General features: G+C 36.3%; 1 protein-coding gene and 1 long non-coding RNA gene across 2 annotated transcripts; both read left to right on the top strand.

Moving 5' to 3' along the window:
* Positions 1 to 2,333, top strand: LOC138327167 (uncharacterized). The gene is made up of 3 exons (XR_011209023.1): positions 1 to 301; positions 1,257 to 1,425; positions 2,235 to 2,333. It is a non-coding gene; the product is annotated as an uncharacterized lncRNA (long non-coding RNA).
* A 51-nt stretch (positions 2,334 to 2,384) lies between these two features.
* On the top strand, positions 2,385 to 13,452 carry LOC138327156 (organic cation transporter protein-like). Its single transcript, XM_069273147.1, has 5 exons — positions 2,385 to 2,508; positions 2,936 to 3,162; positions 6,171 to 6,352; positions 11,776 to 11,927; positions 12,124 to 13,452. The coding sequence occupies exons 2-5, from the start codon at positions 2,949 to 2,951 to the stop codon at positions 12,209 to 12,211; spliced, it is 636 nt and encodes a 211-aa protein (XP_069129248.1). The 5' UTR covers positions 2,385 to 2,508; positions 2,936 to 2,948; the 3' UTR covers positions 12,212 to 13,452.
* Positions 13,453 to 14,281: the final 829 nt, after the last annotated feature.

Raw genomic sequence — 14,281 nt, 5'->3', positions numbered from 1 at the left:
TTACAGTTCTTTTCTAATTTTGGCGGCGGTTCTCTTTACTGTGCTCATAACAATCTTATCGGAACTGCCTTTGGAGATAACTACCCATTGAAATCTAAAATGTTCAGCATCTATTGTCTTGTTATTTACATTTTTCTTCTTTTCAGATTAGGACGTAAAACAGTATTCTGTATTTCTGTGGCTATACAGTTTCTTTCTACCGTGGCTTTGGCATGGGCACCAAGTGTCGAAGTGATGTACGCCTGCTTCACGATGATTGGACTCTCATCCGACGGAATGTACACATCTGCTTTTGTGATAGGTACATTTAATACTTTCTAGTTTGGGTTTTTAGCTCACCTGGCCCGAAGGACCGGTGATCTCATGTCAAGGCGCGGCGTCCGTCCGTCAACATTTTCTTTAAATCGCTACTAGTTATAGAGTTCTGCATGGATTGTCACCAAATTTGGCCACAAACATTCATGGGTGAAGGGGAACAGAACTTGTATAAATTTTGGCTCTGACCCCCTGGGGGTATGAGGGGTGGAGCCCAATAGGGGAATTAGAGGTTAATATTCCAATTCCTTCAGAAAAGAAACAATGAACCTGTATTCAGAACATTACTTGGCATTACAAACCAGGTGAGCGATACAGGCCCTCTGGGCCTCTGGTTTTATGAACGTCCTACTACACTTCATACACGTTGCACATCGCATACATGTTTGTAGTGCGGTGTGTGTTTTGGGAGACTGTGGTGTGTTGTGTTTCTTGTATAATGGAATTATCGACATTTTTGTAATAGTATTATATTACTGAAGCATGCTGGTGAAGACACCAAGCAACGCCCCCACCCGGTTACATTATGCTGACAACCAGCGAACGTCCCCACTCCCTTTATGCTAAGCGCTAAGCTGGAACAGAAACTGCCACTTTTAGACTAATATGTGTTATGGCCAGGGAACAGAAACCAGAGTCTACCTCATATAGGGGAGCAAATTTAGTCGCCTTTTACGCATGCAATACGGGCAGCAGGTATACATTCTAAACTTCCAAACTATAGATTAGTGATATTTTGATTTTGAGTATTTCATTGCCATAGGTATGATGCAGTTTGTAAATTACAGAACATTTCGAGCGAGGAAAAAAATATTGCGAGTTATAGTTCGCAGCTAATTCACTGTCGTGTTACCCCAACGGTGTAAGGGTTTACGTTCGTACTTGGTGTAGAACGGCAGGAATGAATTAAAGATGCGTTATTTATTTTGTTTCGTTGACAGGACTGGAGCTAGTGGGTCCGTCTAAAAGGATTTATACCGGTATTGTTATTGACTACTTCTATGCCATGGGACTAGTAATACTATCGGGAGTAGCATATCTAGTGCGCCACTGGAAATACATCGAACTAATATGCGCATTTCCTACATGTCTGTTCCTTCTTTACTGGTGGTATAAACATTTTACATCAATTCATAACCAGTATCAGCGTAAATACCGACTCAATTTTCGAGTGTGTTCATTGCTTGAACAAACGTTACTTGAATAGAATATCATGCTTCTACGCAATTAGGTTTGTGGTATCAACATTTTAAAAGGTTTGATAGCTATTTCATAGTCATTCATGATGAGAATTCGTCTCAAGTTGAGCCACATAGCTAATTTATAAAGATCCCATAAATTCCTCATTGTCTGAAAGCATATAACATGACATGAAACAGTTAGTTTCAAAGTTTATGAGTCGCGTTTCTCTCCCGTTTGAATTTCAGGCATACTGTCAGTCCAATTCGACATACCGATGCTAATTACTTCTTTAACAATGGGACAAAAATTAGGATTTGTAGTTTAATTGGTATAGGAATTTTCATTTAATAAAGCTCGATATCTTACAAAAGGATGTAGAAATATAAGAACGTTCACTGGTATTTCGGCGGATACTTTTTAATTTTCTAGCAAATAGCGAAAAGGTTAAAATCTTCTGATTGTTCGATATATGTCATGCAAACTAAAAACCGATCACAATAGAAATAATCGTTTGAAAAATATATCTGTAATATGTGGAAACTCCATATTAAATCTCATTATGACACGATGGGACAGTAATACACAATGTACCCACTGTTCATTCAACTGTTCGATGGCGATCTTTTATTTGAACAATATTATACTCGTTGCATTGTGAAGATATAATAATGACAAAATGTAGCCGAATACAAAGAAACATTTATGTAGCTACATAATGAACTTACATTTATGTTTAGGCTTCTACCGGAGTCTCCGAGGTGGCTTATTTCAAAGCATAGATACAGGGAAGTTCCGAAGTCATTATAAGAAAGGCTGCAAAATTTAACAAGGTTTTTAAATCTGCATAAGTGAATTTTTCTCAAAATCACTCGACCTGCTCCTGAGTGAAGACCTTTTCCAACATCAACAGACTGCGCTTAAAGACGTAAAATCCAGAAAAGATGGCCGAGTGTGGCATTTGTTTACTACGAGAATCCTGCTAACTCGAACTCTGATAATATTTTTGAATTGGTGAGTTCAGTAGTTGACGACCTTATAAACCTTAACTTTAATTGAAGTCGTTGGTGTCAAATGAGATATAGTTATACAATGTTTATAAATGTAAATCTGCATTAAAAATGCTAAACCACCGATGAATATATATTTTTTCTCAAAATTCACTTACTTAACACCATTGAAAAACTTGATCTTCTTCAAGAAGATAAAGATATTAAAATAACTAATTGCTTCGTGAAAAAAATCCATGGCACTATGTCCTATATAGATTACTGACTGTACCTGCACAATTAAACACGTCAGTTATTGTTCAAATAATAGGTATCATCTAAGAATAAAAACACCGGACATAAGATAAAGAATGTTTGGAAATGTTATGGTTTAACGTCCTACTAACAGAAATAGAACCATATTGATTTATAATTCCGGTTCTATATTGCAGGGGCGTTGTGAACATGATATATTTTGGCTTATCTCTAAACTCGGGGAACCTTGGCGGTAACTATTACCTCAATTTTCTGCTATCTGGATTGGTGGAGTTTCCGGCCTATACCATGCTACTACTGCTGTTGGATAGATTGGGAAGGAAGTGGCTTTATTGTATGTGTATGATATTAGGCGGCACATCTTGTATCTCGACCATCTTTACCATCCTGTATCTGGACGAAAGCAAGTATAACATTGCGTCATTGCATGAGCTAGACGTCAAAAGCAATATTCAAATTAAAGCCATAATACATCATTATACTGAAATTTGAATAAATATGTTTGCATTTTCGTTTCGATTTAATGTAGAATAACAATGACAACTGTGCTCTAAACTGTACATGATTAGTCTATAGCGATGTAAATGTTCGGAAAAGAGTTTTAAAAGTATCGATTGATCAATAGTAGCTTGGCATATATTCTATTCGGTTGTATTTTTATTGAGGTATCACGATAAGACTAAACAAAATACCTTAATGACGCAACAGTTTTAAAACGTACATACTTTGGTTTAGTTAATTAGACATTCATACAAAACTTATACATACAGGTAAGCTGAATGTGTTTACGAAACAATCATTACAACCGTTTATCAATAGTAATTATTATGTCAAAAAGTCGCAATCGAAGGCAAAAGATGAACACCAGTCAGATACAGTAGAAGTGATAGTCAACTACTAGGTGGTTATTAGAACGACGCATACACATAACACGACCCGTGTTAAATTTAACCAAATTTATTTGATGAGATGATTATTAGCCCACCATCATCAGATGGTGGGCTTTTCAAATCGCCTTTCGTACGTCCGTCCGTCCTTTAACAGTTCTTGTTACCGCTATTTCTGAGAAATTAATAAAGGTTTCTTTTCAAATTTCATATGTAGGTTCTATGGCCCTAGTTGTGCATATTGCATTTTGGGACCAATCGGTCAACAAGATGGCCATCTTGGATTTTGATTGTTAAAGTTTGTTACCGCCATTTCTCAAACTACTGAAGGGATCTTTCTCAAATTTCATATGTAGGTTCCCCTAGGACCCTAGTTGTGCATATTGTATTTTGGGACCAATCGGTCAACAAGGCGGCCATCTTGGATTTTGATTGTTAAAGTTTGTTACCGACATTTCTCAAAAGTACAGAAGGGATCTTTCTCAAATTTCATATGTAGGTTCCCATAGGACCCTAGTTGTGCATTTTGGGATTGATCGGTCAACAAGATGGCCGACAGGCGACCATCTTGGAATTTGATAGTTAAAGTTTGTTACCACTATTTCTCAAAAAGGAATTGAAGGGATCTTCCTAAAATTTCATATGTAGGTTCCCCTATGGCCCTAGTTGTGCATTTCATTTTGGGACCAATCGGTCAACAAGATGGCCGACAGGCGGCAATCTTGGATTTTGATAGTTAAATATTGTTACCGCTATTTCTCAGAAAATACCGAAGGGATCTTACTCAAATTTCATATGTAGGTTCCCCTATGGCCCTAGTTGTGCATTTCTTTTTTGGACTGATAGGTCAACAAGATAGCTGCCAGGCGGCCATCTTAGATTTTGATAGTTAAAGTTTGTTACCGCAATTTCTCAGAAAGTACTGAAGGAACCTTTCTCAAATTTCAGATGTAGGTTCCCCTAGAGACCTAGTTGTGCATATTGTGTTTTGATACCGATCTGTCAGCAGGCGGCCATCTTGGATTTTGTTAGTGGAAGTTTGTTACCGCTATTTCTCAGAAAGAATTGAAAGGATCTCATGGAAATTCCATACATAGGTTCCCCTAGGGCCCTAGTTGTGCATATTGCGTTTTGGGACCGATCGGTCAACAAGATGGCTGCCAGGTAGCTATCATGAATTTTGATAGTTAAAGATTGTTACCGCTATTTCTCAGAATTGAAAGGATCTGTCTCAAATTTCATATGTAGGTCTCACTTGGTCCCTAGTTGGGCATAATGTGTTTTGGGACCAATCGGTCGCCGCCTGGCAGCCATCTTGGATTTTGATCGCTATTTCTAAAAAAGTACTGAAGGGATCTTTCTCAAATTTCATATGTAGGTTCTCATAGGACCCTAGTTGTGCATTTTGGGATTGATCGGTCAACAAGATGGCCGACAGGCGACCATCTTGGAATTTGATAGTTAAAGTTTGTTACCACTATTTCTCAAAAAGGAATTGAAGGGATCTTCCTAAAATTTCATATGTAGGTTCCCCTATGGCCCTAGTTGTGCATTTCATTTTGGGACCAATCGGTCAACAAGATGGCCGACAGGCGGCAATCTTGGATTTTGATAGTTAAATATTGTTACCGCTATTTCTTAGAAAATACCGAAGGGATCTTACTCAAATTTCATATGTAGGTTCCCCTAGGGACCTTGTTGTGCATGGTTCTTTTTTGGACTGATAGGTCAACAAGATAGCTGCCAGGCGGCCATCTTAGATTTTGATAGTTAAAGTTTGTTACCGCAATTTCTCAGAAAGTACTGAAGGAACCTTTCTCAAATTTCAGATGTAGGTTCCCCTAGAGACCTAGTTGTGCATATTGTGTTTTGATACCGATCTGTCAGCAGGCGGCCATCTTGGATTTTGTTAGTGGAAGTTTGTTACCACTATTTCTCAGAAAGTATTGAAAGGATCTCATGGAAATTCCATACATAGGTTCCCCTAGGGCCCTAGTTGTGCATATTGCGTTTTGGGACCGATCGGTCAACAAGATGGCTGCCAGGTAGCTATCATGAATTTTGATAGTTAAAGATTGTTACCGCTATTTCTCAGAATTGAAAGGATCTGTCTCAAATTTCATATGTAGGTCTCACTTGGTCCCTAGTTGGGCATAATGTGTTTTGGGACCAATCGGTCGCCGCCTGGCAGCCATCTTGGATTTTGATCGCTATTTCTAAAAAAGTACTGAAGGGATCTCTCTCAAATTTTGTATGTTGGTTCCCCTAGGGCCCTAGTTGTGCATATTGCATTTTATAATTGATAGGTCAACAAGATGGCTACATAGCCGCCATCTTGGATTTCATTGTTGAAGTTTGTTACCACTATTTCTTAGAAAGTACTATAGCGATCTCTCTCAAATTTTATATGTAGTGTGTTTGAAAAAGTCTGAAAAGCAGGGAAAAGATCCCTCTTTCATTGTAAGACATAGATCATTCTTTGGTGGGCGCCAAGATCCCTCTAGGATCTCTTGTGTTTTTGAAGAATACCAGCCCATCACAACTGCGTTAGCCATGCTTGGGAAGTTTGGAGCTGCAGGAGCATTTGGTATCGTGTATATCTATTCAGCAGAATTATTCCCTACGGTGGTGAGAAATGCCGGAATCGGAGCAAGCTCTTGCATTTCCCGTATTGGTGCCATTGCGGCGCCATACATTGCCGATTCAGTAAATATGTTTGTCCCATTGTTAGCATTAATTACCATGGAGCATTATTAAAAGTGAATTGAGTCAATGCATCGAAAATGAATTAAACTCTTTCAAAAAAACTGTCGTAATAATGTCTCCTAGTCTCAAAAGTCGACGCATTATCCGTATCTTTTAGGGTATGTAAAGCACAAAATGACAAAATATGGTGTAATAGCTCCCAAAATGTATATAAGATTACACAAATTACAATTCTAGAACGTTCTGAGATCCCAAAGTATAATATGTAAAAATGAACACCCACTGGCTTATAATCCGCTGCTAATTCGGCGAGAATAAGAAGACAATGAACACTAAAGCATGATGTATTCGGCTGAGAATAGTAGCTTGAGACAATTTCGAACTATGACAGCAACTATGATTTATAAATTACCTACACAAAACACAAACTTCACTTTGGCTCGATAAGTTGAGTGGTGCCAAGAAAGGGTTTAATCTATGAAAGTGTTTCTTCGCTTTTCGAAAATGGCTTCATAGTACAAAATTATATATATAAATTAGAAACCAGGTAAAGTGTTGATAAATTGGAGAAGATATTACAGAAAAATCTGAAAATAATTTATAATTATTAGTCCATGTCAATCGTGGTCAGTTACAAGCTCTCGGCAACTCTACTTTTGAATAAAGTTATACGTGCCGTAATTTTCATACTCACGACAGTTATTATTTTGATCTCTTTTTTATATTATTGTCTTGTCTAATAGAGTTTCAAACTGTTGGCATTACATAATATACATGTTATCTACAACACAATTTATGTAGCTGACATGTGCTATTTGTGTTATCAATATATAATTTGTGCCCAATGATTATGTCGAACCAGAGGTTTTTAATTATGTACATGTTTCTGGTTCTATTGATGTTAAAAACATCCTCACTTGCTCCAGAGGCAGATTCTGTACATAAAGTAATACCCGTGGGATCTATAGGATATATATCTCAAAAAGTTTCTGTCTTCATTATCATGGCCCTGCAGGTAGGGAGATCGTAAAAGGCAACTAAATTTAGGATCTTATCTTTTCTTTTCTTCCTAACTGACTTCATCTTTCCTAATGCCTCCCTTGGCACCGCCTCACTTTTGGCCTTGAGTTGAGCGTTCGCCTCTGTGAGGAAGGCTCTGGGTATTGTCCCCTGGCCGAGACGCCCCTAAGTCTATAAAAATGGTAGTTTTTGCTCCTGCTTAGCGCTCAGTGGAACGACTGGTTTGCCCGTTGTCAGTATAATGTGACCGGATGGGGTGTGTTGCGTGGTGTCTTTGGCGGCATGCTTCAGTGGTATAGCACAATAAAAAGGGCAACAGTTCCTCTATACAAGAAGACACAACACGAACATACCAGTCTCCCAAAACACACACCTCGCACTTCACACGCGCTACTTGCTGCATACATGGGAGGCCGTCCTTACATGACCCTGGCTGTTAAAATGTACTAAAAATAGATTTCTGTAATATCTGAGACTTATACCATTATTTGTATCTGGTAGTATCTGGTCTAGTATCAATTTACGCACGATGTACGGTGTTGCATACGTAGTTTATGTAATTCACATGTTTTTTCATTTCAACAAATTTTATTTCGAATAACGAAAAAGGATTAAACAACAGGCATTGCCTATATTAGTGTTCTCCTAGTAACAATGAGTATATACATATGATTCAACAAAGTTCTAATTTTAAACATATTCATGAACATATACTGTAGCAATTGTATTGATGAATAATGTTGGGATAAGGACAGTATTTAAGATATCATCTCCAATATACTTATGTGCGAAATTTATTGCTTTTCAAAAATAAAAATGATTGGTCAATGTAATTTATTTGAAACAAAACTTGGTAGCCCTTCATTCCAGCATGCCACATGGCCTAATATCAGGTCTCTAGGCCTCTTAGTTATTCAAGAAGAAGTTGTTTAAAGATTTTAGCCTATTTGACCCTCGTGGACCTTGAATGAAGGTCAATGTCATTTATTTGAACAAACTTGGTAGCCCTTCATCCACAGGCCTAATATCAGGTCTATAGGCCTCTTAGTTATTCACAAAAAGTTGTTTAAAGGATTTTAGCCTATTTGACCCCTGTGACCTTGAATGAAGGTCAAGGTCATTTATTCGAACAAACTTGGTAGCCCTTCATCCAAGCATGTCACAGTCCCAATATGAGTACCCTGGGCCTTCTGGTTCTTGAGAAGAAGTCTTTTAAAGATTTTAGCCTATTTGACCCTCGTGACCTTGAATGAAGGTCAAGGTCATTTATTTGAACAAACTTGGTAGCCCTTCATCCCAAGCATCCTACAGGGCAAATATCAGTACCCTGGGCCTTCTGGTTCTTGAGAAGAAGTTGTTTAAAGATTTTAGCCTTTTTGACCCTCGTGACCTTGAATGAAGGTCAAGGTCATTTATTTGAACAAACTTGGTAGCCCTTCATCCCAGCATCCTACAGGGCAAATATCAGTACCCTGGGCCTTCTGGTTCTTGAGAAGAAGTTGTTTAAAGATTTTAGCCTATTTGACCCTCGTGACCTTGAATGAAGGTCAATGGTCATTTATTTGAACAAACTTGGTAGCCCTTCATCCCAGCATCCTACAGGGCAAATATCAGTACCCTGGGCCTTCTGGTTCTTGAGAAGAAGTTGTTTAAAGATTTTAGCCTATTTGACCCTCGTGACCTTGAATGAAGGGTCAATGTAATTTATTTGAACAAACTTGGTAGCCCTTCATTTCAGCATGCCACAGGCCTAATATCAGGTCTCTAGGCCTCTTAGTTATCACAAGAAGTTGTTTAAAGATTTTAGCCTATTTGACCCTCCGTGACCTTGAATGAAGGTCAATGTCATTTATTTGAACAAACTTGGTAGCCCTTCATCCCACAGGCCTAATATCAGGTCTATAGGCTCCTTAGTTATTCACAAGAAGTTATTTAAAGGATTTTAGCCTATTTGACCCCTGTGACCTTGAATGAAGGTCAAGGTAATTTATTCGAACAAACTTGGTAGCCCTTAATCCAAGCATGTCACAGTCCCAATATGAGTACCCTGGGCCTTTCTGGTTCTTGAGAAAGAAGTCGTTTTTAAATATTTTAGCCTATTTGACCCTCGTGACCTTGAATGAAGGTCAAGGTCATTTATTTGAAAAAACTTGGTAGCCTTCATCCCAGCATCCATAACAGGGCAAAAATATCAGTACCCTGGGCCTTCTGGTTCTTGAGAAGAAGTTGTTTAAAGATTTTAGCCTTTTTTGACCCTCGTGACCTTGAATGAAGGTCAAGGTCATTTATTTGAACAAACTTGGTAGCCCTTCATCCCAGCATCCTAAGGGCAAATATCAGTAACCTGGGCCTTCTGGTTCTTGAGAAGAAGTTGTTTAAAGATTTTAGCCTATTTGACCCTCGTGACCTTGAATGAAGGTCAATGTAAATTTATTTGAACAAACTTGGTAGCCCTTCATTTCAGCATTGCCACAGGCCTAATATCAGGTCTCTAGGCCTCTTAGTTATTCACAAAGAAGTTGTTTAAAGATTTTAGCCTTTTTGACCCTCGTGACCTTGAATGAAGGTCAATGTCATTTATTTTGAACAAAACTTGGTAGCCCTTCATCCCAGCATGCCACAGGCCTATATCAGGTCCTCTAGGCCTCTTAGTTATTCACAAGAAGTTATTTAAAGGATTTTAGCCTATTTGACCAGTGTGACCTTGAATGAAGGTCAAGGTCATTTATTTTGAACAAACTTGGTAGCCCTTCATCCCAGCATCCTACAGGGCAAATATCAGTACCCTGGGCCTTCTGGTTCTTGAGAAGAAGTTGTTTAAAGATTTTGGCCTTTTTGACCCCTGTGATCTTGATTGAAGGTCAAGGTCATTCATTTGAACAAACTTGGTACGCCCTTCATCCAAGCATGTCACAGGCCCAATATCAGTACCCTGGGCCTTCTGGTTCTTGAGAAGAAGTTGTTTAAAGATTTTAGCCTATTTGACCCCTGTGACCTTGAATGAAGGTCAAGGTCATTTATTTGAACAAACTTGGTAGCCCTTCATCCCAGCATGCCACAGGCCTAATATCAGGTCTCTAGGCCTCTTAGTTATTCACAAGAAGTTGTTTAAAGGATTTTAGCCTATTTGACCCCTGTTTAAAATGTACTAAAAATAGATTTCTGTAATATCTGAGAGACTTATACCATTATTTGTATCTGGTAGTATCTGGTCTAGTATCAATTTACGCACGATGTACGGTGTTGCATACGTAGTTTATGTAATTCACATGTTTTTTCATTTCAACAAATTTTATTTCGAATAACGAAAAAGGATTAAACAACAGGCATTGCCTATATTAGTTTTCTCCTAGTAACAATGAGTATATACATATGATTCAACAAAGTTCTAATTTTAAACATATTCATGAACATATACTGTAGCAATTGTATTGATGAATAATGTTGGGATAAGGACAGTATTTAAGATATCATCTCCAATATACTTATGTGCGAAATTTATTGCTTTTCAAAAATATATATAATCATAATTTAGAGATTAGAATATAATATAAATGACTGGATATGTCCATAATGGCTTATTTGCCAGTGGTCATCCACCTATGTATTTTTGGATCCAGTCAGGGATATTATATTCAAGGTTTAGTAATAAAATAACTGTACTATCACTGAAGATGGAATATATCATTAATATCAATGGATTTGAATGAGATGAAGTTAATTTAGATTCAAGATATTTTGAATAAATACATAATCTTGATATTGTCCTTATTTCATAAACAAACCTTACTTATTACATAAACAGTTATCATATGTGATAATTTGAATATATCATTATAATATGTTAAACAATATAAATTAGTTGCCATAAATTAACATGTTCACGAAAAATAACTTGTTCTACCACTACCGGAAAATTCCTTGCTGTCATAAACGACACATGTTCGACTGTTTCTTTTGGTCTTTAAAGTTACGTGATCGTCTACTAATTGAAAATGGCACGGTATGCATATCAATTGCTGAATTTGCTGGTGTCTAATCAGGGAAATTTGATAACTTCTTGTATTATATGTACCCTAAGTTTCTTTTGTTGATTTACTGATCTTCAAGATACGGATTATTATGCCGTTTTAATGAAAAATTGTTTAAAAAAAATATAAATAGACATGAATTCTTACAATCAACACGCCGCATACATGGGAGGCCATCCTTACCGACCCTGGTTGTTAATCGGACGTTAGTTAATTCATCAAACAAACAAATGTAATATTGAGTCTCTTGTAAAAAGAATTACAACGGATAGATAATACACAATCAGAATGTATAGATTTTTCATAAAAAGGGATTCGCCAAAATCGGAACCCTATATATTTTAAAACACTAAAGCACTAAATGTATTACAGGGTACCTATATAGGAGGGAATCAAGGAAAGGCTTTCCCACTGGCGTTATTTGGAGTGTCATCTATCCTCACGGGACTTCTTTCCTTATATCTTCCGGAGACCATGGGTCAGGAATTACCTGATGATATTGGAGATGGTATCCAGTTTGGAACGTATGCATTTATATCTAATATCTATTTACAATTTCTATGAAATACACTTGTTATTCCACTATACAAAATTTGAGTTCATTCCATAATGAACTGTTCATTAAATTGTTTTATCATTTAATACCCATTGTGAAATTATCATAGAAGTAGTAGAAATATTTACACATTGTTGTAATTTGTACTTTTAATTTCATTGCAGATCAACTTACAAGTTGAAGAGCGGCATACGTAACGAAAAAAATGACAAGAATATATCTACTGATGTTGATCAAAACTCTGTCGTTTAGTACGATACAATGTGGCATACTTAAGAGTGCTAAAGCTATTAAGTTCAAATATATGTAAGATAAAATTCCAAGTTTACAGTTGTTTGGTTTTAATAGCTCCCCTGGTGCGACCTGTCCTTCCGTCAACATTTTCAATACTAGTCAGAGTTCTACATTGACCAAACTTTGTCAGAAACATATTTGAGGGAGTGGAACAGAGTTTAACATGAAAACATTTTGATTTGCACACACATCGTCGAGTATTAATGCAAAACTTGTAATTGGAGAATATAACCTATTCATGATATCCCTTCTGTATTTTTTAGAAATAATGGTATTCGTAACAAGAATTTTTAACGAACGGACGAACCACGGACGAAAGGCTATTTGAATAACCCACGTCTGATGGTTGGCTAAAATGTAAACTTACACAGAAAACTGTGAATGAAGGAATAACAATATAATTTAGTCTGTGTAACTTAAATGTAACTCGGCGGTATTATCAACATACTTTAAAGATGCTCCACCGCTGACATGGTATTTTTTCACTATTAAAAACAAGAGCAGACAATTTAGTATTTTAGTTCAGTTACAAAAGTTACTTATTTTACATTACCACCATTGAAAAGTTTGAGTTTCTAATTTTACTTAAAGTTATAAATATAAATACTTGATTGCATCCCGAAAAATTCCATTGTACTATATTTTAAATGGAATGAAGTACTGATTGCGAATGCACCAAAGGCACAATTAATAATTTCATATTATTTTTTGTGTTAATTACACATATATATATACACGATTTAACACCAATTATTGTTCAAATGAGGAATATCATTTATGCTCCGTCGATGGAGGTGCTTCTAATAAAGATAAGAAAATATTTCCATATCAGAGAACAGTGGTTGCAGTGTTTTTATTTCGTTTTATTTATGTTTCTACGCAAATCCTGAAATGAAAGATAGACAATATACATTTGACGATGATCATTTCCTGGGTTTTATATGAAACCAAGAATATATTTCTAAAGTTTATTGTGTTACATAATAATATTAATACGTATTTTCAAATACTGACAGGTGGATTGATCGATTGATGGAGTAAATGAACGAACCAATGATTTAATGCGTTTCTGTATATTAACAAATTTAATTAATGTTATTACTTTGTTACATTTGGTTGATATTATATCATTGGAAATATGTTACACATACCTCTACCGAATCTGTCGATAAATAATATAGAAGAGTACTTACCGATAAGCGGATAAACTGTTTATCTCCTCAATGTGAATACTGTATAATCTATATACATTAAATAATACCAATAAAAATATTGTATTTACTTGTCGCATGTAAATATATACATAAAACGGTCAAGAATATAAAAATACAATGGTATAAAAACTAACTAAAGTCAACATCCAGTCATAACATATAATCATAGGCTTACGAGACACTGTTTCAAGAATAAACATATTAAACAGATTACATCAAAAATTGCAATCGTAATGAATTGGCGGGAAAAGTATGAAGATGATTGGGGCGATCCCTACCGATGTTTTCCCATTTCATCAACTCAACATTTTTATCCTTTCATTCAACAACATTGTGCATGAGATTTCTAATGTGTTTTAGCCAAAACTATTTCAACACAACCAATCTGTGTTTTAGTTATTAATTGCCTATGTCTTAATGTCCTAATCTTCAAGATGCAATTATTATGTATCTTTTATTAAGATCGTTTAGCTTATGCTTTGACTTGTAGTTTGGCCCTAAATGATTTATATTAAGTGTTCTACGTCAGTTTAAGATATGAAGTTACAGTTATAATTTAATATTAGAGAGAATATTATATTATCGAATACAGTTTCATTACATAGATTGGTTTGGCTTGGTGTATAAAATTAACGCCCTATTAACAGCCAGGATCATGTAAGTACGGCTTCCTTTACATGCGATGTGTATAGAGAGTGGTGGGTATTTTAGGAAGCTAAAGTATGTTCGTGCTTTGTCTTACAATATAGAAACACTTGTCTTTGTATAGTGCTATACCACTGAAGCATGCCACCGAAGACACAAAACCAGCACA

Source organism: Argopecten irradians, chromosome 1, assembly GCF_041381155.1.
Source record: "Argopecten irradians isolate NY chromosome 1, Ai_NY, whole genome shotgun sequence".
NCBI classification, from domain to species: Eukaryota; Metazoa; Mollusca; class Bivalvia; order Pectinida; family Pectinidae; genus Argopecten; species Argopecten irradians.
The sequence above is the reverse complement of the archived record's forward strand: the minus strand, read 5'-3'. Positions and strand labels throughout refer to the sequence as shown.

Bases quoted from the DNA above. Each gene is read 5' to 3' on its own strand.
- LOC138327156 (XM_069273147.1), top strand. From the start codon at position 2,949: ATGATATATTTTGGCTTATCTCTAAACTCGGGGAACCTTGGCGGTAAC. The intron at 3,163-6,170 runs GCAAGTATAACA...GTGTTTTTGAAG, and splicing joins CATCCTGTATCTGGACGAAA to AATACCAGCCCATCACAACT. The intron at 11,928-12,123 runs GTATGCATTTAT...ATTTCATTGCAG, and splicing joins GATGGTATCCAGTTTGGAAC to ATCAACTTACAAGTTGAAGA.